At 38.6% G+C, this 26,912-nt stretch overlaps 1 protein-coding gene across 1 annotated transcript in view; it reads left to right on the forward strand.

Moving 5' to 3' along the window:
• The window catches only part of CSMD1 (CUB and Sushi multiple domains 1), a 1,149,005-nt gene that overhangs the window by 319,099 nt on the left and 802,994 nt on the right, over positions 1-26,912 (forward strand). The window contains exon 3 of the mRNA XM_065681530.1: positions 22,882-22,994. Within this exon, the coding sequence (XP_065537602.1) occupies positions 22,882-22,994 (113 nt within the window). The remainder of the gene's footprint in view (positions 1-22,881; positions 22,995-26,912) is intronic.

Genomic DNA, 26,912 nt, shown 5'->3' on the forward strand with positions numbered 1-26,912 from the left:
CATCCCACCCAAGGCTCTGTCCAACCCAGCCTGGAACACCGGTATGGATGGAGCATTCACAGCTTCCCTGGGAGCATTCTTGAGGATGCTGGTGCATAAGAGAAAAGTGAAATCCACACTGCCACAAAATAAATAGAAAGTAACTGGGAAAAAAGTTCAGTATAATCTTTGAACATGAGTTATACATGAGTGTTATATTTGCTTGTGGGTTGTATACCATCCCACAGATTATTGTTCTATCTTGTATTTGTTACAGTTTTTTTATGTAAGAGCTATATATAACTAGTTACAGATATGTCAACATGTTTCAACATTCATAATGTTTTACCCCAAGGTATTTCACATTATTGGAGTTTTGACTTAAAATATGTCATTTTGATTTGAAACATGCATTTCTTTAAATTTACTTATGGCTTATTTTCAGTGGAGATAAAATCATTGAATCATAGAGCCACAGGATGGTTTGGGTGGGAAGAAACCTTAAAGGTCATCTAGTTCCAGCCTCCTGCTAAGGGCAGGGATACCTTCCATAGACCAGGTTGCTCAAAGTCCCATCCAGCCTGGCCTTGAACACTTCCAGGGCTGAGGCAGCCATAGCTTCTCTGGCAACCTGTCCCAGTAAATGATTTCTTCCTTATATCTAATCTAAATCTACCCTCTTATAAAAAGTCCCTCTCCAGCTTTTTTGTAGCCCCACTTAGGCAGTGGAAGGGTGCTCTAAGGTCTCCCCAAAGCCTTCTGTTCTCCAGGATGAACCTATCATGGTTAAGTTGTAAAAGTGTTAATCTATAATTCTTCTTAATAGACCCCTCACTGAAATCAGTACTGGTTATCAAGTTATTACTGTAAATCCATTTAAATAATAAAATAACAAAGTCCTTAAAGATAGCCCAGAAAGATCACAAGGAGAAAAAAAAAAAAAAAAGAAATATCATAATAATAACTTGCCTGAAAAGTAATTATGAATTAATTTTCATCGGCTCAGCCACCTACATGAAATAGCATAATAGCATGAAGGCCTTACTAAACAAAAGGTTAGAAAGAGAAAACCAAACACCAAACATTAATATTTAACAAAGATACAAAACAAACTAAATGAAGCGTTCATTATCAATCATGAAAATTACAGCTTTCCTGCAAATTTTGCATAAATGTAGAAAGGAATGATTGATGCTAGAAACTTGGAGAGATTACCTAAACCTTAGTGCATCACTTTATTGGCAGACAAAAACTATTCCATTTTGGTGGTAAAGCATGTTCCAATGATTAAAAAAAATGCAACCTAGTAGGACCAGCAGTATTAACATTATTTTACAGTAAACAACTAGGGACCTTTTCAAACCACTGCTTACAACAAGATCCCACAATAGTAGTATCAACTCAATCCATGATTAGAATACCTTAGTCAGACACTTCAGTTTCAGAAATATTCAGAAATATTCAGAAAAAAATCAGAAATGTTTAGTCTGTCACATGCTACTGAAGTGTGCAGAGTCTAGGTTGGAGCTGTCAATACACATCACAATTTAACGAACTTTCTTCTATACCTTTCCTTTGCAAACTCACTCGTCTGTCTACCTCCTAGAGTGCATTCATGGAAGTTATTCAGAGATAATATTCAGATAAAAGGATTAATGGTTTGAAGTGAGTAATGGATCTTGATTGTAAAATAGGATTTTAGCAGTGCACTAAAGAAATAGTTCTGATTTTCTATTTATTGAGAGAAAATATTGCACCATTATGTAAAAGGGATGTATTAGAATGAATAGTGAAACTGACTACACTGCCATCAGATCCAGAGACATCTTTTTTGCCCTGAAGGTACTGGATAATGCTGAGCAGGGCTTGGTAGGCATAGGCCAAACCCCAGCACGCTGCAGTGATTTATACTTCTCCAGTATTGCCAGGACGACTGCACACCTTGTCTAAGTGTTCTATTAGCTATTCCAGATCTTGCACTTGTTCAGGGGTGAAGTTCCAAAGCAGCGGAGGGGCCCACTGGCCTAGGTACTCGACCATATTTTCCCCCACACCCTGCTACTCATGACTGTCCAGCCTCGGGAAAGATCTTTTGGTGGCATTCTCAGATAGCTGTTTAGCCTTAAGCAAGACCTGAACTATATTCAACAAAATGCTGATTTCCAGCAAAAGGAGCAGGCTTGTTTCAATGGTATTCAAAGGACATCCAAAATCTTTAAAATTCTCAAATGCCATTGTAAATAGCCTGATGGAGTGAAGGGAGGGATGGGAAGGAGAATAGAAAGAATGTAAATGCCACAGGTTGAGATAAGAACAGTCCAGTAACTAAGGTATAACACAAAACTACCACTAATAATAATAAGGGAAGTAACAATGGAAGAGAATATAAAACTAAAAGGGGAAAGGAAAAAAAACCCCGATAAACACAAGTGATGTACAATGAAATTGCTCACCACCCACTGACTGATACCCAGCCTGACCTGAGCAGTGATCTGCCCTTCTGGGTGACTCCCCCCAGTTTATAAACTGGGCATGACGTGCTGTAGTATGGAATACCCGTTTGTCTAGTTTAGGTCACATGTCCTGTCTCTGCTTCCTCCCAGTTTCCCATGCCCCTTGTCACTGACAGAGCATGAGACTGAAAAATCTTTGATCCGAGTAAGCATTACTGAGCAACAACTGAAACATTAGTGTGTTATCACCACTGTTCTCAGACAAAAGCCAAAGCACAGCACTGCACCAGCTACTGGGAAGGAGAAAAATAACTGTTACAGCTGAACCCAGGACACACTGGAAAGACCTTAGCTGATGTGTGGTATCCAGTTTTGGATACTGTACCTCAAACTCAATTTGTAGCAACTGGAGGGAAACCAATTAAAAAATAAAATAGGTTGATCTTAGGTTAAAGATTCAAGGACTATAAAAAAAGATAATGTAGTGATGTAGTGAAAAAATAGAAGCATTAAACAAGAAAAGTTTTGCTTGGTGGGATTGAATTTCCATATGCCATATTTAGACTAATCTTTGTCTATAGAAGAATGTGGATGGAAAGTAAGAATCTATGCAAAATATGTGACTGTAAAATGATTAAGCTCTTTTTTTCTCCTCTCCATCACTGGCTGTGGTGGTGGCTAGTTTGAACTGTCTGGTTTGGGTTATCTGCTTCTTGGTGAGAGGCAGCTTAATTAACAACGATCTTAACTGTTCTTTCATGGTTTGGTTTGCTTGTGCTTTTGGTAAGCTAGACTTGAATAATTAATACTTTACATTTATTTAGCACCTTATTTTCATATAGACTAGATTTTTTTCAACTATGGTTATACATGGTGGATACTACCAGTACATATTTCAAGATGTTTTATGCAAGTTTTGCTACATATTAATAGAAATTAATTATACAGATATGAAATATTAATATAATTATTAATGTAATTAATTGTACAGACACGCAGCATTGTAAGTAATACCTAAAATATTTTACTGGAAATAACTATTACTAGCTTATTTCAGTATTGGTATTTTAAAATCTAATTAGCCAATTATGCCTCTGAGCATGGGTATACAAGCTTTCCTGTATTCCTTTCTTGACAAGGCAGCTGCCAAAGAGATTTCTTTTTCAGCCTGTTGCAGTGGCTTAGGTTAATAGTTTGACCAGACTTGTCAGACTGATATGATATTCAGTATGGCATTTTCAGCTGCTATTTTTTCTGCTTAATTTCCAGTCTTACAAGAATAGTGTTTACTCAAAATGCATGTGTTTACTATGCAAATACTCCACAATACCAGTATCATTAGCCAATAATAGAGGGATTAGTACCTCTCAGAAAAAAAGTAGGATGATCAGAGGTTTTCTGGAAGGATGAATTGAGGCAATGAATGGTCCTAGAAAGATCACTGTAATTCAAGCAGAAGAAGTTGTTTCTGGCAGCTTGTGGCAGTACTAGCAGACTATATAAACCATGGCTTAAATTTGCATTGGGTATTCAACTCCAGACTGTTGTGCCTCATCCTTTCAACAGGCACCTCAGAGTATATGTCTCCATATTCTACATTAACCCTTTCCTCACGGGACATAAAACACTGGTTTAGGTTATCTTCCTTTTCTCCAGTTAACTCATCATCTTCCTCACACGGGTCATGTCCTTCTGCCCACAAGCATCTTAATGGCCTTTTGCCGGAGTGACTCACTTGAGTTTGTCAGTACTTGTGGGGTTTGATTTTTTTTTTTTTCAAATTTCTCTTTATTAGTCTCTCAAGTATTAGTCCTCTCAACTAATTTTATCTCTGTAAAATTAGGTGAGTGGTCAGGCCAGCATCCTTCAGAATCAATGAAAGAAGAATGATTCATCCTTTCTGAAGAGATGTCTGTTTTACTTCACAATCTGTCTTTTTTTAATCCACCTCTCAATGCTATCTCATAATTTAAATCCTATCTGGATTTTATAAGCTATTGTATTCCCCCTTATTGTCAACATTTTTGTCTAGTTTTGTTTCATTATTATGTTCCTGCTATTTTGTTCAGCTATTAATAAAAATTTCTCATAAGACTAGTCCAAAACCTGAACTCAAACACCCTTCTAGTAGTTTGCCTCCTGTCTGCCATTTCCTTTTCATGTAGTCAGATCATTAGGAAATTTAGATCCACTGACTTCCCAATTTTGTCAGTGTATTATCTGCTGTGGATCTTTAAATTCTTTACCTTTCAATCATCACATAGTTAATGTAAATCTAAGATGCTGTGATTTGCAAAATTATATGTATTATTCTATTCAGTCATAATTGAATTCGTCTCCTAGATGAAGGGCATGGAAAGAATTACTTTGGTGTCTTCAAGTGAAAAGTTTTTTTCCAATGTAAAATGCACTATTTTGTCAACATTTTATAAGCTTGTACAGTAAAATGTAGAAAAGGAAAAAGCTCACAACTTCAAGATTATTTTTTTCTTAAAATAAAAAAGACATTATTATTGCAGCTGCAATCACCTCTATCAGAATCGGCAATTTTTCAGGATTTACCTCCCCAGATGTAGGAGAGTTAAATCTGATCAATTTTTATTCATTTTTCCTTGAAATCTGAAAGCCTCTGTTCACAGGAAAAGGATGACATCCCACAAAATCTTGTTCTTGTCAGGAAGTAAAAAAGGATTTGAAGTTCCTGACGACTGGAAAAAGGGAAATATAACCCCCCATTTTCAAGAAGGGGAAAATGGAAGACCCGGGGAATTACAGATCAGTCAGTCTCACCTCTGTGCCTGGAAAAATCTTGGAGCACATTCTCCTAGAAGGCATGCTAAGGCACATGAAAAACAACAAGGTGCTTGGTGACAGCCAGCATGGCTTCACTAAGGGGAAATCCTGCCTGACCAATTTGGTGGCCTTCTATGATGGGGCTACAGAATTGATGGATAGGGGTAAAGCAGTTGATGTCATCTACCTGGACTGGTGCAAAGCATTTGACACTGTCCCACACAACATCCTTCTCTCTAAATTGGAGAGATATCAATTTGATGGATGGACCACTCAGTGGATAAAGAACTGGCTGGATGGCCGCACACAAAGAGTTGTGGTCAATGGCTTGATGTCCGGCTGGAGACGGTAATGAGTGGTGTCCCTCAGGGATCGGTGTTGGGACCAGTCCTGTTTAGCATCTTCGTCGCTGACATGGACAGTGGGATTGAGTGCACCCTCAGCAAGTTTGCCGATGACACCAAGCTGTGTGGTCCGGTTGATATCCTGGAGGGAAGGGATGCCATCCAGAGGGACCTTGACATGCTTGTGAGGTGGGCTGATGCCAACCTTATGAAGTTCAACCACAACAAGTGCAAAGTCCTACACCTGGGTCGGAGCAATCCCAGGCACAGCTACAGACTGGGCAGAGAAGAGATTCAGAACAGCCCTGCAGAGAAGGACTTGGGGGTGCTGGTCGATGAGAAAATGAACATGAGCCAGCAGTGTGCGCTCGCAGCCCAGAAAGCCAACCGTATCCTGAGCAGCATCAAAAGCAGCATGACCAGCAGGTCGAAGGAGGTGATCCTGCCCCTCTACTCTGCGCTCGTGAGACCTCACGAGTGTTGTGTGCAGTTCTGGTGTCCTCAACATAAAAAGGACATGGAACTGCTGGAACAAGTCCAGAGGAGGGCCACGAGGATGATCAGGGGACTGGAGCACCTCCCATATGAAGACAGGCTGAGGAAGTTGTGGCTGTTCAGCCTGGAGAAGAGAAGGCTGCGTGGAGACCTCTTTGCAGCCTTCCAGTGTCTGAAGGGGGCCTATAGGGATGCTGGGGAGGGACTCTTCGTCAGGGACTGTAGTGACAGGACAAGGGGTAACGGGTTCAAACTTAACCAGGGGAAGTTTAGATTGGATATAAGGAGGAAATTCTTTCCTGTTAGGGTGGTGAGGCACTGGAATGGGTTGCCCAGGGAGGTTGTGAGTGCTCCATCCCTGGCGGTGTTCAAGGCCGGGTTGGATGAAGCCTTGGGTGGGATGGTTTAGTGTGAGGTGTCCCTGTCCATGGCAGGGGGGTTGGAACTAGATGATCTTGAGGTCCTTTCCAACCCGAACTATTCTATGATTCTATGATTCTATGATTTATATTTTTTAATATGAGCATTTTCATAGAACAGAAAAATATTTTCCAAGTAAACATATCCAGAAAGGAATCATAGTTTCTCTACCTCTTCCCAAAGAGTCAAGAAGGAGCAGCCAAAAATGAAATGTAGCCATAAAGAACACATTGAAATTATTGAAACAAATTTAGATATCCTAAATAGAACAAGTGTTCCATGAGGACCTATATTCCCACATCAATTGTTCTCGGCTTTAATATGGTAACAAAGCCAAAACCTCTTACAGAATAGATACTGACATGAAAAGTGTCTTATTTTAATAGGCAGGTTTTCAGAATTAAATGATACAGCCAAGATCAAATGACACAGGTAATATGAAAGCTTTTAATACTACCAAACATATGGATATTAAAAGATGAAAGTACTCTCATTCTGCATTCTGCATTATTCTGCATTATTCCGCATATTGATTTGTTCCATCAACAAATCAATAAAAGGTATGTTTTGTGTTTGTGTCATGGCTGAACCAAGGATAGTTTTGCTTGTGGGTAACAATAAAACTGCAGCTACAGATCTGCAGCAGATAGGCTGAAATGTCTTCATTAGGTTATTTAGTCCATATACCTCTTTCATACCACGATCAAATACAGGTTTATAAGGAAGAGAGGGTGCATAATGACAGATTGCAAGCACTAGAATCTGCTAGTAAGGAAATATAGCAACAGCAGCCCCCCTCCCATCCCACACGCTATCCCCCATCATTAAAATAGCTAACTGAAGAGAAAGAGAGAGAAGGGAAATCAAACCTTTTTATTGTAGTATGGAATTGTGGGAATTAAAAAATGGCTGATAGGAAAATTCAAAAACCACACCAAAGCAGGGGTTTCTTTGTTTAAGAAAATGTGTACAAAAGTATAAAGAACCATAAATTAAAAGACAATAGAAGGGAGCTTAAAAAAGTATAATGAGAGAGAACAAAGAGCTCTCTTTTTTCTTTGCATTCCTCTTGCTTCTTTCAGTTGTTATTTTTTTTTTCTTTTCCCATTTTCAGGGTGGTGCTTTACTAATTATCCCCTCCTTTCATCTTTTGCTTTCTCTCTCCTTAAGAATTTACATTTGGAACGTCAGAACTCATTTTTGTTTAGGTGTTTGAAACATGGACTTTGCATTCATATTAATAATTGACCTCTCAGCAAACCCTACTTCTGTAAACCATGATGGTTTTGTTAACAGCAATGGTAAGAAAGGCAGCATTCACACTTGGCTTGTGTTCCATCTTCTTAGCTGGCATTTGCCGTTTTATTCGAATTCACTAGCAGAGAGAATTGCCATTCATTTTACACAGTTTTCTTAGTTGCTTTCTCAACCCCATCTCATCTCTCAGCCCAGGCAGCTTTTTTTTTTTTTTTTTTTTCCGTAAGGGGTGTTTCAAAACAGCAAACTTTAGTTGTGGAGGTTAATCTGTTTAGACTTCTTTCAGAGTTGTTGATCCAATGTAGGTGCTGAATGCTGGAGAATGGTTTACGCCTTCATTTGCTACATGCAGCTTAACAGAATCTGGAACATTAAAAAGAAATAATACAAAAGAATACCATTGAAAATGGATGCTTTTCATTCAGTTCAGTATTCAGCAATCTCTGCTAATGTCCTCTGTAAGTTCTTCCATGAGAATTAGTGGGAGAGTCTTTGTCAGGTCAGTCAAATTCTCTTAAGAGTTAACTAAGGCTAAATAACTAAAGCTACCATCATTTTTCATAAAACATGGTATTCCTTCTTATGGCTTCTTTCTTCCTCATCACTTTTGAACAACCGGCCTTCACTCACAGCTTCTGGTTTTCTTTCTCTGTTGCACAGCTGGCTACTCTGAAGCCCGTTATTATTTTGGTCTCAGAAGTTCTGTTGGGTTTTGTATTTGTTCTACCATCCATCTGAATAGTACTTATAACTCCTTAGCTATTTCATACTTCTCTTGCTCAATTCCCTACCATTCATTACTTGGAGAGGCAGGTAATCTCAATAACAGCACCTTGTCAGAGGAATAGCTAAGTACTACTGTAGCATGACTGTTCCACACGCACGCGGAATCTTTCACAATGGTTTGGTGTTAAAGCCTTTCTCTGGCCACAAAGGTCATTAGAGACTTGGTGAGCTATTTCACCAAAGCCGTCTTATTCCATATTAAAATAATAACAATTAGAAGAAGTTAGCACTTTCATGAGAAAAAGCTAAACTTTACTAACTGTTCTACATAAATATGAGCCTGTTGACAACAAAAATATACACCAATACAAAGAAATGCTAAGAAATGGGCTTAACTAAAACTCCTATTCAAATTCATGTGAAAAAATGACAAGAGTCAGGTTCTGAATGGCTTAAGATCATAGAATCATAGAATGGTTTGGGTTGGAAAGAACTTTAAGATCATTTAAGATCAATTAAACCTAGCCAGGGATGTTAAGGATAACAGGAAGGGATTCTACAGGTACGTAGCAAACAAAAAACAGACTAGGGACAATATGGGCCCCCCGAGGAAGCTTTCGGGAGAACTGGCTACACAGGATTTGGAGAAGGCTGAGGTTCTGAATGACTTCTTTGCCTTGGTCTTCACTGGCAAAGGCTCTGACTGCACCACCCAGTTCTTAGAAGGTAGACGCAGGGACTGTGAGAATGAAGACCTTGGGCCCACTGTAGGAGAGGATCTGGTTCGAGACCATCTTAAAAATCTGAACGCGCACAAGTCCACGGGACCTGATGGAATCCATCTGCGGGTCCTGAAGGAGCTGGCGAATGAAGTTGCTAAGCCACTGGCCATCATATTTGAAAAATCATGGCAGTCAGCTGAAGTTCCCGACGACTGGAAAAAGGGAAATATAACCAGCATGTCGAAAGAGGTGATCCTGCCCCTCTACTCTGCTCTTGTGAGACCTCACCTGGAGTATCGTGTGCAGTTCTGGTGTCCTCAACATAAAAAGGACTTGGAACAAGTCCAGAGGAGGGCCACAAGGATGATCAGGGGACTGGAGCACCTCCCGTATGAAGACAGGCTGAGGAAGTTGTGGCTGTTCAGCCTGGAGAAGAGAAGGCTGCGTGGAGACCTCTTAGCAGCCTTCCAGTATCTGAAGGGGGCCTATAGGGATGCTGGGCAGGGACTCTTCGTCAGGGACTGTAGTGACAGGACAAGGGGTAACAGGTTAAAACTTAACCAGGGGAAGTTTAGATTGGATATAAGGAGGAAAATCTTTCCTGTTAGGGTGGTGAGGCACTGGAATGGGTTGCCCAGGGAGGTTGTGAGTGCTCCATCCCTGGCAGTGTTCAAGGCCAGGCTGGATGAAGCCTTGTGTGGGATGGTTTAGTGTGAGGTGTCCCTGCCTATGGCAGGGAGTTTGGAACTAGATGATCTTGAGGTCCTTTCCAACCCTAACTATTCTATGATTCTGTGATCATTTAGCTCCAACACACCTGCATAAAATTAAAACTTTCTTCTGCAATATCAGTTCCTCCAGTATTAACTTCTTCCATCTCAACCACTGTTATGTCTGCCCCCTCTTTCTCTTGTCTACAGGGCAGCCTGTAGGCTGCCTGTACCAATGGGTATCAGAACCCTACAGACCACCTCAGTGTGCTGGTGGTATCAAAGACTGTGTTAAAGGCAAACAAAACTAAAACTCTTACCAGTGTTCAGATATTCAAGATCCTGTATCATCTGGACACACACGGTTAACTAAGGGCAGCTTCAGGCAGGAATCACAAGATCATCTGTGTAAGCAAGATGCAATAGCCTAACAGATAACGCAGAGCACTGCCAGTTCCCTGCAGAGATATTACACATTTAACAGCAGAATTTACCTAATACATAGCTTGCTTCAGGTAACTAGGCACCACCCATTTCTTGGGCCTAATATATAAATATTATGATACATTTTTAAGAGAAAGTTTGCTGAAATTAAAAGTATGGCCAAAAAAAGACTTTGCATACATGCTTTCTTTGGAAGAAGCACTTTGAATGAGATAATTTTAAACTAGCAAAATATGACTCACCTAAACACAGTTGTTAGGACAAATCATCCATAAGAAACAATTTGTTCCAAACTAAAAATGACATTACTATAGATAATCTCACTGATGATCATAAGCCCTGAAATGATATATTATATGTGTAAGGATTAAAGGATGGGAAAATAAGATAGAATGTTCTGATAGGAGGAGCTCAAGCATCAAATTATGCATCCTAGGGCAAACCTCTACTGAGGTGACTTAAAATATAATCACAGAAAATGCTCAAGAGGAAAGATTAAATATCTCTCAATTAAGACATATTTCTAAACCTACTTTCGGGATGTGATATTTCAGGCTGAATCTACCAAAATTTGTTCTCTATGAAATGTAATAGGAGATTATTCTGCTTCATTAGTTCTGAATTTGTTGAAGATCTACTGATCAGAGGACACTTTGATAAGGTGGCACCATAAAGAGAGCACTTTGAGGGTAATCATTAAAATCTGTATGCATGCTAACAACTTGAGGTAGATCACAATGGGAATTCAGTACAGTATACTATACCATATACTGGAACAGGGAGGTATGAGGCAAGGATATTCTGAAAATAATGATAAATGACATTTCGACATAATGATTATTACTCTAAAGGTTAAGAAAAAAAAATTGTTATAAGAGACAATGTACTCTGAGATTCAGATTAACTGCTATACCAAAGAAATACAATGGCCAAAAAAAGATAACAAATGTGGTAAATATTGTTAACATGGGTAATGATGTCAGCACGGATGCAAAATTAAGGGCTTCAGCATATAGTAAGAACCAGCATCAGTTCTCATACGTACATACTAAGTGTGCTGCTTTCTTAATGATTCTGGATCTTTGCCACAGTGTATGGTCCATATTACAGGATAAGAAAGAAACTGCACTACTGTTTTGCTCTTCAGTCCCACCTATCTGCAAAGTAAATGGATCCACTGCTGAAATCCAAGTCTCTGTCTTGATTGTTTAGGTCAGATATTCTTGTATGTGCTGTGCCTTCCTCTTTCCTTTTACAGTCTACTCCTGCTCTACAAAAGAATATTTAAATTGAATCACTGACCTACACAGACAACTTACCTTCCAGAAGGTTTTACATATTGCAAAATACGTACAAAAGAGATGACAAGTGATATAATGAAGGAAAATATGAGTATAAAATTCTTAATACAATAAAAGTGTAGAGTTAGCCCAAAATACTCACAAAATTAGCAAACATTTCTGGAATTGGCTATTATTTCATATTAGCAGCACTAGCCACTTCTTTTAAAAGTGCCATTTGAAACTATCAAAACTAGTTATTCACAAAAGATTTTTTTTTTAATTTTTTTTTAATTTTTTTTAGGTTAAATATAGATAAAATGAACTTTCTGATGCACTGAAATACCCACTAGATTTCTTTCTCATAAAGGACAAATGTACCAGGCAGCAATTTTGAGGGGAGGCATTTCAGTACTAAATGATATGTACTGTATGGAACTTGAAGTATGATGGGTAGAAATAATAGACAGACTTCAAAGCCTTCCGTAGAAAAAAGGAATGTCATAGCTCTTGGGAGTAAAACATCGAAGCAGAAAGTTAATATAGTGAGCTTTGTGCAGATGGTCTAAAACTGTCAAAGCCTAACCCGTTTAAAATAGAGTTGTCAGAACAATTAGCTTCAGGAAAAAAAAAGCAAAGTCATAATGAGGTGACAGTGAAGTAAAATCCTTTCCTCAGTTCTGAAACAGGATACATTTTTTTTATCAAGCAAAATGACTTCTAGGGACATATTCGGAATATGTGTATAATAACACTCTGAGAAGATTCTTTAAACTGAAAATATACATAGTTTGGAAAGACACAGAAGGTGAAGGAAAGGTCTTACTCAATTGTTCCAAAAGGTTTTCGGTTTGGAACTCCATCAGTTGTTCTTCCTTAAGTACAGAATGTTTTTTCTTACAGCTCTAACAAACACTTCCAGTCAAATTACAAACAATCTGGAGATGTCCTGTTTCATTCACCAAAACAAACTGCTTAAAATGAGACAATAGCACATTATTTTAACTTTGTTTTGACCTAAAGTACTTAAATATATCCATCCCATTTCATTATTCCCGACTCTGGATCTGTCTTAATATTTGCAATATACTTAAATTCATAGAATCACAAAATGGTTTGGCCTGGAAGGGACCTTTAAAGCTCATCTAATCCTATCGCTCCTGCAATAAGCAGGGACATTTTCAACTAGTTCAGGTTGCTCAGAACCCTGTCCAACCTGACCTTTTAAATTCTCTGTTTCCAGAGACAGGGCATCTACCGCCTCTCTGGGCAGCCTGCTCCAGTGTTTTACCACCCTTGTTGTAGACAATTCCTTCTTTGTCTCTATTCTAAATATCCTCTCTTTAAGTTTAAAACCATCACCCCTTATCCTATTTCAACAGGCATTACTTAAAATGTCTCCATGTTTCTTAAAAGCCCTCTTTAGGTACTGGAAGGCTGCTCTAAGTTCTCCCCTTAGCCTTCTCTCCTCCAGGCTGAACAAGTCCAACTCTCTCAGCCTGTCTTCATAGGAGAAGTGCTCCAGCCCTCTGAATTCAAAAGAATCTTTGTAGCTCGTAATTTTGCACTTATTTTGCAAACAGGAAACTAAGACATAGAAAAATTAAGGCATCTAACTTCTAGTATTTTGGATCTGACTGATATACTGAGAATATAAATTTAGGTAAAAAAAATTAAGCCCAAATCTTGCAAAACCATATAGAAGTCAGCTTTAAAGTCTGGCTTAGGGAATGAGAGAATGATAAAAATGTTTGTTTGTTTGTTTTTTTGTTCTTTTTTTTATTAGGCTGTTTTTATTTTTGCATCACTTTTTCTTAAAAAAAAATAATTCTAATCAGCAACATGCTGAAAAAAATGCCATTTTGGCAAGAGCAGTTGAAAAAAAATAATGACTAGAAAATGCTAAAATAGAAAATTTAACTCTCTAGAAACATGTAAATATTTAATTAGATGACCTACTTTATTTCATTAATCCAAAAGGGTGTAAGTGTCAATAGAAATGTCAAAGAACAGTCAGATCCCAGATGACTAATGGGAATGACTTCAATCATTCGTATGTTAGTACGTATTTTGAATTGAGCATTAAAAAAAAGCCAGGCAGGCTATCCTGTGCAAAACAGATAATGGAAATCTGGAAAGCCATGTAAATATTCAAAATTGTACTGTTTAACATAGGCCACATTTGAAGCTTCATACGTTCTCAGAATAAAGTTCTAGGCACAAATCTACATCGAGCACTATGTAAATGGTTTGTTAAATGCACTCATATTTGGACAGTAACGTATTTTTTTCACATAACTCCCTATTGCTGCAAAGGAAAATTATGCTCTTGGTACTAAAATCTGACCTATTTAAATATTTGCAAGCATATGTTCTTTTTCCTCAAGGCCTTTTGCTTAAAGTGGTGCCACCAAAAATGCTAGAATAGTTTTTTCTCAGCTGGCAAACTGTAATCCAATTTGTAAAAATGTTAAAAGAAAGCTTCAGAAATTGATTTATATGCCCCCCTCTGGCAATTTTTGTGTGTTATGGGCTTCTATGTCACTTGTTATAATTCCATTTCCACTTAGACTGGCTTAGTTTCACTGGATTTTTGTAGAGGTGCTCTGATATTGTAATAAAAGGTGAGCCTCTAAAACCTAGGGAGGTGGAAATGTGGGTGATTTTTCAGTTATTGGCTGACCTGTGAAGAGAAAAAGAGTCCTGCTCACAAACTTTTTCCTCTCTAAAATTAATTTAGTAGAGACATAAAATACCATTTATGTTCCTATGATAGGGTTTTGAGGGTTTGGGTGTTTTGGTTTCTTTTCTTTCTTTTTTTTTTTTATTTTTTCCTCCCCCAGATGAAGAGTGCTGTACATTTTTCATTTCCAAACAACTCACAAGTGGGAGCATGAATGTGCTCTACAGCAAGCACTATGGATGATTTATAATGGATCTGTAAAGCAAATTTTCAAATAAAATTAATCCTCATTTATTCTGAATTTGAATCAAGCGTTCACTGCAGTAATATTGTTTCCAACCTCTCATAGATCTCTCTCTAAAGCCTTATGACATAGGAAATGCAGGCTAGCTTCACAGCTGAAGTAAATAACAGATCACTATATACACTGTTGTGGATTAATGTGACATATCTACTGAAAAGATGATTGAGCAGGATGTGACATCCATATGTGGGAATAAACAGACAGAACTCAAGTAAGGATGCTTAAACTGAGTAATGCAAATGTTTTCTAAGATTATATCTTAAACTGTTTGTCAATGTACAGGTGGCAAAATCACTGAGAGATCTTAGTTTTGCTGACTCTATTCCTGTTTATTTTTTTATTATTATTAAGATATGTTAAATCTTGCGTGTAATCTGTTACTAACAGTGGTCTTAGTACTCTGTTTTCATTGTTAAACTCATCATACTAGTATTAGTGAGCTAACATATAAAGGGATAAAGGTAACTGGCCTGAAGACTTAATTCAACCTATGAAACCTGTTTACATAATTTTCTAAAAATAGGATTTATTTGGAATATAATTATTAATTAATTTAATCAAATTACATTTTAATTTACACCTGTGTAATTTTACTACTGGGTCCATCTGGGCTCATACCTGAGAGGTGCCTTTGGTCTAAATACCTGTGTACTGTTAGAAGGCAGAAATGTAGCCTGTTCATATAATTGTTAACCTGGATTATATGATCTTACTCAAAGTTTCAATTGTTGTTTTTTTTTTTCTCAAGCACAAGGAGTTATTAGCTTTATAGTAACTGAAATAACTTATGTGTCTTAAAGCACTGTGTTTATCCCTTTGGCATCAATGGTTTATGGTAGTATTTTATTTTTGGCACTCTTTACAGCACTACTTTATATTTGTCCAGTTTTATCAAATATTAGCCGTTTTTTCCTTCAATGTAATTTAGCACTGAGGCATATGAAGCCATTTCTGTGGCTGAATTTTGTGTACAATGGGGAGAAATCATAAGAAAATACATGGTGTAATGATAAGGTGTGCCAGGAAAAAAAGGCATTTCTGCGTAGTCATAGAGCAGTGCCATGGTCTAGTGGTTCATTTTTCTGCCTGGCGCCAGTCCTCGAGACTGCATTTCAGACATAAACTCTTTTTTTTCTTCTGCAGCTTGAGCTACTCTGGAGCCTGGGACTGTGGGGAAGTGCTGTCATTTCCCATTAGGCAAGCCCTTCTCTTCTCAGCATGAGTCACAGACCCCACTAGGCCCTTCCACTGGCAGCAAGAGCTCTGGGAATTGCCCTCTCAGCTCTGTCGTGTGATCCCACCGTGTTGGAGTGGCTGCAGCCTGCTGGCTGCCCAGCGCTGCCATCAGAGCCCATCAGCTGTGCTCCCCTGGAAGCCCTCAGCCCTGCTGCTTTCTTGGGACCTTCCTCCACTTCGGTCCCCTTCATGGCTGTGTAAGGTTCCATGATGGCCAACTTGTCTCATGTTTTCCTGCTGCCTTACTAATGCACAGTATGCTACTGCTTTGCAGCATCAGGGCTGCCTGCAGCAGATGTAAGCCTTGCTACTATAGCTGTTTGGTGGCAGCTAGAGAAACCAACTGCTTTTTCTGAAGGCTATGTATGTCAACATTATTAAGCTTGCAGCTTCTTTCTGCTTAGTGACTGAAATCTGTGGGGTTTGGTTATAAGGGACCTTCTGGACTTTATTGAGGGAGCTTTTCTCTTTGATGGCTTCCATCTTTCCATTACAAGAATATTAATCTTATAATTCCTGCAATTAATTCCTAGTTAAGCTAAAGTCACAGGAAACATCAGGAAGCTTTCATATGACCATATGATGGAAAAAAATGCGTATGTATTTAGCTATATGGTGAAAGGCTTGAATTAAAAAGTCTGTTTCTTGCCTATTCATAACTAATTATTGAGATTTTAAATCGTAAAATGCAGAAGAAAGAGTACCCAAACGAAATATAAGCCTCTTGCATACTGCTAGTACTAATGCTCCTCTAATGAGGTATGCACACCTTAACTACCTCTAGTTAGTAGGATAGAGGAGCACCTAGTGTTAATTAATCAAATGAGGGATCAGGGAGCAGCCGAAGGGGTTTGCAGGTGTTTCCTGCCGTGCAAGTGAGAGAGCTGATGGAAGAAGTCGCATCTGATAGGGTGGCTTTGAGGTTAGCTTCCTGGGGGGTGGGAGTGGAAGAGTATTGCTGAGGTGTTGCTGTGGGCTTATAAATTGGAAGAACCTGAAGCTGGAGAAAGCATCGCTGAGAAAAATCTGGTACTGCTGGTGTCAGAAATGGGAGAGCTAAGGAGTTTTAATTAATTGTTCTTTCAGCTTTTTCCTTAGGAAAGAAAGGTGAATAATACTCATCAATGTGAGGAGGTGCTGCTGTGTATTTTCTTTATGCTGGAGCAGTGGGGAAGTAAGGGACGGTTCTTGTGTGACGGACTAGATGTACTCTCTGAGCTGGGGCTCTGCTGGTCCTAGTGTTTCTTGTAGTTGTTTTAAGGGAACAGTTGCTGTACCTTAAGCTTGAGAAAAGTTTGCACTGGAACCTTTGAATGAAAATTGTGACCTTAAATAATTTGCCCTGTATGTCTTCCCCTTTTCTGTGACTTAAAAAGGCTGGAGTAGTGTGATTATATATATATATACATATATATATATATATTTAGGTTTTGTTCTGTAATAGAAAATGACTTATAAATTATAGATCTAGTACTAATCTTATGGTAGCACCTCATTCCTTTATGTACAAGATAGTATCTGAGTCAGGCATTAAGTCTTCACTTCTTGGCAACAAAATGGATATAAATTACTAAGGTAAGGTGTTTGTGGTTTCATACATGGTAGGTAACAGCAGCCTTGTTTGCTGGAATGGATATGTTGATCCCTTGGCTTTATGCACCACTATGTGTCTGAACCTTTGGGTAACTCTTCCTGTTGCTGATAGCAAACGGCTTCATAAAAGGTTGCATTATGTTTATGCATCCTGTAACCATGTTTGTTTTCATAGTGTTGCTGCTATTTTTGTCTTTTTTTTTTTTTTTTGTGGAATAACTTGAGCTACCACTTTCTCATATGTCCAGGTATGTCCAGGAAGTTTAAACTGATTCTAATTGCTAAGATAGCATATTAATGATTTGACTTTTTAATACATAAAATTGAGGCACGCAGTAACACATAGGCCTTCTGAAGGGCTCTCTGCCCATACCCCCAAGGCCGTACTAGTGCAGGTTCGCAGGCGCTAACAGTGGAGACTGCAGGGATCGCTATGAGGAGGGGCGGGGGCTTCCCCTTGCAGGATGCAGCCAGTTCCAGACGGATCCTATCCAACCCACCTACTGTAGGGCTCGGCTGAGCCAACCGCGGAGCTCGGGGTGGGGGTGCCTCAGGGGGGTACATGTGAGGAAGGAGAAGAAACACCGGAGAGAGGGAATAGGGATCAAAAAGTGAGAGAAAGGAGCTCTCCGGACACCAAGGTCAGTGCAGAAGGAGGGGCAGGACGTGCTCCAAGTGTCAGAGTAGTGATTCCCATGTGGAACAGGCCACGATGTAGCAGATGGATATTTCCCAGAGAAGCCGCAGCCCATGCAGAGTCCACTCTAGAGCCAGGTAAAAGTGTAAGGGAGGAAGGGAGCGAAATTGGACTGTTACAGCCTGACCTCAGCCCCTATTCCCCATCCCGCTGCACTGCCTGAGGGGAGAGGCAGTGGAGTTCAGAAGTGAAGTTGAGCCTGGGAAGAAGGGGAACTGGGGGGAGGGTTTTGATTTAATTCCTTTGTTTCTCACTATCTAAATATATTTCAAGTGGCAGTGAGTTAAACTAATTTTCCCAATGTCAGGTCTGTTTTGCCTGTGACAATAATTAGTAATTAATCTCTCTTTGTCTCAACCCAGGAGTGTTCCCATCTTACTTTCTCCACCTCCTGCTTCCCCTGTCCTGTTGAAGAGGGTGGGTGAGAGAGTGGCTGGGTGGGGATGTGGCAGCTGGCAGAGGTCAGCCCACCACAAAGGCAGTAATAAATAAATGAATAAAATCAGGAATAAATGCCGGGAGTCTCCAGAGGCATATCTTGATAGCTTTTTCTTCAGATGCCCAGTTGTGTATACATATTTTTGATTATAGGATGCCTAAAATATGGAAGGGGTTTTCCTGCTTTTTATTGATGGTGTAGTTCTCAGATGATTTCAAGATAAGTCAACTGTGAGATACCCCCCTTTTGAACATTCTTAGTATGTTGTACTTAGTTTTCAGCTTCTGTGATGCAGTAGAGAACTAAAATAGCCTGAAGCTTTAGTCTTTAAGGGTACCCTTTGACTTGCTTCTGTTTCTGATCTGTGGTTGATCATCACAATCTTTGAGTAGCCGCTGCCAATAACTTCGTGTTTTCATGTGGTGTCGTGGGTTTGATATGGAATGAACTTGCGAATGGCCTCTACATGAAATGACAATTTTAATGATAGTGTGTAAAACCTGAAAAGGTACAACAGCGTTTGCAGACGGCTCTTTGGTGTTTCTTGTGGCAGTTAATGACCTGTATCTTTATGGTGAGGTTGTTTTTTTGGGGGGGGGGGGGGGAGGAGTCTTGGATATTGTAATTAATGTATGTTTTGCCCAAAATTGCTTTTGGGACATTTAATCAGAATTTAGAATTACACTTTTAAATACACTTATATGTGTATATATGTGTGTCAGGCACAATTCTAAAGGTGTTTAACAGATCTGATTCTCCTACTAATTATAATTGTCTTCATAGATTTCATTGTCCTAATTTGAAAAAAGAATTGGTTCTTATGGATGCAGTTTTTTTGTCATTGTTGTTTGGGTGGGTCCCCCCCCCCCCCCCCATATTTCCCAAGAAAATTCTTAAACCTTGGAAAAAAACAATTGTCACATGCTGACCCCCAGAGGACTTGCTGCACAGTATGTTTAGTACCAGGAAGTCCCTAAATCTGCACTCCTAAGTAGAGGGTGGAGAAGCTCTCAGCAGAGCCAGCTGGATCTATTGCTATGCTACTGAAAAAAAAAAACCAACCCTATATATTTATAGAGCTTATCACTAGAAGTGACTGAATGTCAAGATCTAGGAAATGACAATGGAAAATGAATGTGTGTTTTGGTTGTTGGGCTTTTTTTTTTTTTTTTCCGCCAAAGAGAGGCTAAACTCAGTACTGGTCTACCACTGTGCTTTCTGTTACAAGTTCTGTTTCTTTATAGACAAGCTAAATATATTCCATCTGTGGTTTAAAACTATTTTAGTGTGTGCATTTTTTGCAGATTAATGCTACTGAAAGTTACAGATGTAGCAATATTTTAAGCTTAAAGTATTGCCATATGCTCAGTATGAAGTCGTGCAAGTTTTATCAGATGACAGCTTTATTAGCAAAGGGACTTGATTCTGCTCTCCTTGCACACACACTTGTCTAAATATTTCGCTTTAGGGTTGCAGTAAAGGCATACATGTTAATTGCCAAGATGCATTTCCAAAGTAAAGAAACATGTGAAGGGGGGTGATTTTTTTTTTTTCTCTGCATGATGAAATGGATTTGCAAAACACATTGATTCATGAGCTATATAGCTACCTACTGAAAATGCTAGTAAGATAGGAAAAAAATTACTTGGTAGGTTAGCAGTGGCTTAATTCTGGGAATGTCTTAAGACTTTAAATTTGCATCTGCTGTCTAGCTTTTGTTTGCACTCAATTTCATGGCATTTGGTCTCGTTGAATTTATTTAAATACTATGAAAAGATGTTTTCAGAAATACTTCAGGCAACAAGGCTACACCTAGGTAATCTGTTGAATTACTAAAATAGAGTTTTTCTGTTCAAGACTTTTCCATCTTTTTTAGGATTATGGTCATGTAAAGAATTTGGAAAAAAAAAAAACCCAACCCAAAAAACCTAACCCCCACAAGAGATTTCAGGTTGATGTACTAATTCCTTGAAGTTTACCACATACTTGCTGTTTCCTATGTCTGTAAAACCTTTAAGTGTACTGATTAAGGTATAAAAAAGGCATATTTGTCATATTTTAATGTGAATTGCAGTGTCAGTTATCCAAAGGAATAATCTTCTAGTATTTCAAGGGTGATACTATAGAAACAATTTTATTTATTGAGCAGATACAGAATCCATGTTTTAGGAGTGATACTTATTACTGTAACAGAATCAAAGCAGGTAGGTCTAGGAACTGTAACAAGAACTTGGGATGTCTTGTTACTGTTAAGTTCATTTATGTCAACCAAATCCACAACAAGTAGACCAGACACTGATCAGGATTGAGGTAGCTAAAGCTGTATGGTTTTGCAGTGCTATAGCATCTTTAACTTTTTATTGTTTTGTGTTGGTTCTTTTTTTCTGTGTAGTGTCAAGTGCTGAGGCTAGCTGCTTCTCTTTGTGTGTCTCAACCTGATTTTCCTTCCTTCTTCCCTTCCATCTTTCTCCAACCATGCATGCTAGTTTTCTGCTCCAAGAAATTGCAGTGTTGTCAAAAAAACCCAACAACCCACTTCCCCAAGCCCAGAATTCTTTGAATCTCTTCTCAGAGGGAAGTGATGTGTGAGTAAGATCAGAAAAATATATATCCTAAATTAATAATGAGCTGATAAGGAAGATTCCAGATGTAGGGCAGTAGTGGTAACCACTCTAATTTATTAAATAGAACAAGAGGCACATTTTCCTAAGAAGTGCAATGTTTAGTGAGGGTGAGAGAACCCACAAAATTTTGAACATAAAATGTGGCAAGCCCTGTGGTAGTTCTGCAGTTTGAGGATTGAGGGGGGGAAATCAACCTGGTTATTTCTGGAATTGGAGTAAATGAGGTGGAAAAGGAGTAATAGGTTGACAAGTACACAGAAGGTGAAAAGATGAGAGCAAGCAGCTAATTAGCACGTGGAAGACAGTCTTCTTAAAAAGAAAGGAGAAATTGCAGAGAGCTTTGTGCTGACATACGTTGCGTTAACTGTATGCCTTCATGTGTATTTAAAGCTCTCATTGTTTTGATCACCAACTCATGAGTCTGTTTTCCAAAACTCAGAATTGGAAAGAGATGGGAAACCACCTTACTGATGTAATTCAAGCATGGGGTTCCTTTTCTATGGTTTTTATATATGAGAGTAGTCTGCAATAAGCCTAACTTTGCAAAGAAAGTGATACAGCTGTACTAGTATGTTGTTTACAGTTATTTATCTTCTGCAGTTCCAGATGCCAATTAGTGAACTATAGCATCATTGTGCAGTAAATTTCAAAATATTTTTTTGTTTGTTTTAAAGGAGTCTATTGTCTTGACTATCTAGATTAAAAATGTGTGTGTGTTTTTGCTTTTTATTTTTATGAGCTGTTCCAATACCTGAAATCAAAAAGCTCTTTCAGGGTGAAGCTTGAACAAAAGTTGCATTGTCCTGCATCCAGTAAGTCATGTGCCCCTATTTCAAAATATAGAAATTAGCTGGTGATGAAAGATGACAGTACACTTCTGGGTTTGTGGGACAGTATTGGCATCTTACATCTCACGTGAAATTTTTGTTAAGAAACCGACATCTGACTAGTACCAGCCAGGTTTAATGAATTGTTTTCAGTGGGGTTTCAGTGAAGGATGTAAGTGGTTTTATCTATCTGTCTTATCCTCAAAATGAATCAAAACATTTATTTTTGGAAAATAATCTGAACATCAGTTTTTCAATGGGATTATAGTTTATGAACAATGCCAATTTGTATCTTGAGGTAAGACTGCTGATAAGATAGGAAATGTAAGGTAATTTTTCTTAAGCTGTTAAATAGAAGGATTTTTTTTTTTTTTAGTTTTGTTTCCTGGTCAGTTAATGTACATGACATTGAACATGTGAGATCAGTGCTCTCTGGAGCAGCAGCTGGAGGACAGGCAAGATAGTCCATGCTATTTCAAACTGTGCTAGGTGTCTCTCTGTGAGTCAAGGCCTGGGTATCTACTTCTAGGTATCCTAAATTTACTTATCCTCACCTTGAGAGGAATCCCATTGGGGAAAAAAAACCAAAACAAAAAAACCCCAAAACAATAGATACAAAGAGGTCTTTCTTTTAGTGTGCTCTGAGAGTGCACAGACATGTTAAAATAGGAGGGCCAAAAAGCTTTAGAGCATGTTTGAACTGTTGCAATGAATGTTGAGACTGCATCAGGGTAAAGAGCATCATGCATTGGCAGGTCAGATGTAGAAACACAATGGCCATCATAATGTTCATCACATGTACTCATGTGCTTTATTATTTTAAGTTACACTCTTTTGTGCCTTCTTATTGCACAGGTTATCTGGATTTCAGCTTCCATCATCTATTGTGAGCACAGGATCTATCCTCACCCTCTGTTTCACCACAGATTTTGCTGTCAGTGCTCAAGGCTTCAAAGCTATCTATGAAGGTAAGAACTCTTTTCCTATCAGGTGTTTGTCCTACTTGATGCATGTTTTTCATGTTGAAATGTGATGTTTCAATTTTAATTGTTTGGAGTTTGAATCATCAGTGAATATTGCATAAACTTTTTTATAGTTTATTTAAATGGTACTGCGTCACAGCTGTAAGTAGTCTTGATTTTGAAATTTAAATTGAACTCGTACTTTAATTTCTGCTGGAATTTTTAATCAAATCTGTCAGGCTTTGAAAGCAGGGCTCAGAAATGCCTGCATTTAAGTGGTTTTCTTATTTCCTAATCATTTTTTTGGCAACTTCTTTGGGCGATGTTTAAGGTAAGGGCTATAATGATAAAAATGAGAGGAGATACAGATACAAACTGGTCTTGCAAATCAATCACTGATCTGCTTGTGGAAAACTAAAACAAGAAAAATGACAACAATAATACATATAAATTTTAAAGCAAAGAAAAAACAATTCCTAAATAGTTGAAAACTGACTCTGTGGAAGATGGCCGCACAGTTCTAGCGGGGGAAAGAAAATAATAAGGTCAAGCATTTCATGTACTCTAGCATCTACTAAGAATTAAGCTCATAAATCTGGACTGATACCATTTCCTTATTACTTCTGGTTGTACAAAAGGCTTTATGAGATCTGCAACCTTTTGTTTGAGAAAATTACAAGATACAGTGGTATTAAGTCAGTTGCTTAGTGTTGCTGGATAATGAGGGTGTCCTGAGGGTAACTTCAGGAACACTTTCAAACTCTGGGGGTGTTTTTTGTGTTTTTTTTTTTTTTGGGGGGGGGGGGGGGTTGGTGTTGGGGGTTGATTTTTTTTCTTTGGGTCTTTTTTTGTGAATATCTTTTTTTACTTTTTTTTTTTTTAGTCACAGGAAATGCAGGGCTTTGAGCAGCAGAAGTTTCAGCTCAGTTTCAGATTAGTTTTGTATGTGTAATCCTTTGAAAGTGTTTATTCTGGAAAAGCTGCCTGAAGCCAGTGAAGTGATAGAATTTAAAAGAATAATTTCTATTACAGGGTTGATCTAGAAACTTGGAATCTAGATAATAGTATGGTTTGTAGCTATTTATTAGGAATAGCAGTTGCAAGTGTATAAATCCATTACATTGGTCACCACTTCTAGGAAAAAGTCAAAGTAACTTGGAGACCACAGATATCTTCAAATGCCTGGGTAAGCTTTTATCACATTTCTCCTAGAAATACTCCTAGTCCCTTGAAACTTTACTGCCCTTTCTTGAGTGTACCCAAGTCTACTCCATATTGATGCTTAGCTTTGTTTTGTATTTGATTAATGTTTTGAAACAACAGAGTTTTTAAGTATCTTTCAAATTCAGTGTCCCCACTGAGTGGGTTATATAGGTGAGAAAGATAGAGGCATAGGAGGTGTCACGACTAACTCAAATTTCTTTGTTTTGAGCTTTCTTTGTTTGGGATGGGTAGCTTGGCAGTATGTCTTTCTTTTGTAGCTTTTCCTGCCTTGGCTTTGGCAGACAATGTATATTACCTGGTAAGTCAGATAATCAGTCTTTTTTTAAACCGAGATGTGAGGAAAGGCTAGGGAAGTTTAACAGTCTGCCTAAACTTGAAAAGGAACTTCAGAAGTCACGAACACACCAGGACCCGTTTTTGTCACCTCAGTAGGAAGTTGCTTTCTACATACCTGCATCATTCTCTTCTAGTAGATGCATGCAATAGCAATTTCATCCTTTTATGTAGTCTAAGCAGTTTGTTTTTCATATTGAAAAAGACAGTGAAGAATGCTAAAGGACAGTCTCTTGACTGTCAATGTAAGAACACATGCACAGAGCCACAGGCTGTAATATAATGGCACTTCCTGCTGGCCTACTTTCTTATAAAAACCCCAGCAGGAAGAGCTGTAATTAACAGTGACAGATAGGACCACTCTCTAGTTAAACAACACTGCCCCCTTTCAGATCTAGTGCTGTAAACCTGGTGTGGCCCACGAGCTTTAAATTGACTTCAAAACATGACATCTGACTCCAGCAGAAATGGTAAATGTCACTTGGGTGACAGCATCTCAGTGTGCAGATAGGCAGTGGGGACTTGTGGATTGGGAAGGATTTGTAGCAGTGAGTGGTTTAGGTGTTCTTTATGAAGGCTTGGGGTGATTTTGCCAGTTAAGTTACTGAAGCCCCATAGTTTTAAGAACTCCTGTAGCTGTTCCCTAAGCTGCTTGTTATGAATAGTGACCCCTTCTGGCTTCTATGCTGTATATGATTTTGTGTGAAGGCATGTGATAGCTTCCTTTGGGACAGGGCAATACAGGCCAGTTAATGGAAGCCTTTGTAACAGCGCTGCCAACTACCCATCCCTGAGCTAGTTTGCTTCTGCTGAAACTACCTGTTTATCCCTGGGTTTAGCCAGCTCTCGAATTCTTCTCTTAAGTGCATTGCTGTTCAGTTGGAAGTGTGGGGAGCATTGAAGTGCTACTGACTGCTGCCATTGAAGAATTTGGGACACTATGGGGTCGTAATCCAGAGCTTGATAAACACTGTTTTAAATATCTTAAATGGAGATAAGCTTTAACTGCATATCAGCTGGCAAGGACAGTATGTTTAAAAATGCTATGGTTTGTGTTGGTTTTGTTTTGTGGTGTTTTTATGATACCTGTGGGTGTGATCTTTAACAGAAATTTTAGTGTATAAGTAGAGAAGTCCACAACATTCAAATGTTGAGAAATTCTGACAAAGCTGGGGGGAGGGGGGGGGAAGCACTGCAGTGCTACGCAATGGAATCATTCTGGAATTGTACCACCCATTTTACAGTAGCAGATGAAATGGGTCTGAGAAAGTCAAATATTAGGACTAATGAAGGAACTAATTTACATACACTTTCTGGGAGGCTGCAACACTAATGTTTTTTCAGCTCTTGTGACAGGCCACTCTTCTGAATAGAAATATTTCATCTAATGAGGACTGTTATTTTCATGTAATTAAAAAAAAATAGATTGAGTGTCTTCAAAGTTAGCTCTGCTATTGAAAGTCAGTATTTTAAATGTGATCATGTGGGGAAAAAGCCAGTGTTTTGACAATTCTTACCTCTCAAAAGACTTAATACTGGGCTAGATTCTGTGCTGAGCTTCCCCTTTGCAGAGAAAAGCAGCTGCTGTTTGAAGGTTTTTGCTGTCTGCAAGGTAATCTTTTTAACTTAAACCTCCTGGTAAATGAGGGTAGGGTGCTGGACCAGGAAAGAAGGCATATGAACCACTCCAAGACCTAACAAACAGCCTATGAAGTTAAACCCATGAAGATTCTGACCTGTGCATTTTATTGAGTGTATTCTTGATTTATGATCTCACTTCCTGTGCAGTAATGATATAATCAGATCGTTTGTGTATTTACAATATGTAGAGCCATGAAGCTAGTAAAACCACATTAGGATGCTCTAAGCCCTTGAAGATTACTTGTGCTTGCCTGACTTAGCCTGCTGTCACCCATATACCACGTGAATATTAAAACTTGATGAAATCTGATTTTTGTGGCAGCAGACCAGCAAGAACCATTTAGTTTTAACAAGACACTGATGTGGTTGGGCAGTTGCTGAGTTTCTAGGCTGAAATTTAGGTTTCTTTACTATATCAGTGCCTTACCAGATTTATATGTCGATTTCTGAGAATACCTAATGTTTTCACTTGATAATTCTTACAGCTTCCTCAGTGATCACTTCAGCACTCTAAACTTTTGGGAGAGATGGAAGCTTGAATTAATTTAATTCCCAGAATATAAGACTATGTATGCAGTTTTCATATGCATCACTATAGCAGGGAAAAGTACTATAAATTTCAGAAGTTGCAACTTCAGTTCATAGAATTTGTCAATTTATTTAATCTGTCATTTATTTACCATCATTGTTGGGTAATTAAAACCAAGTTTTCAGCACTGGGGTTGT

The sequence above is a fragment of the Lathamus discolor genome, chromosome 5 (genome assembly GCF_037157495.1).
Source record: "Lathamus discolor isolate bLatDis1 chromosome 5, bLatDis1.hap1, whole genome shotgun sequence".
Lineage (NCBI taxonomy): Eukaryota > Metazoa > Chordata > Aves > Psittaciformes > Psittacidae > Lathamus > Lathamus discolor.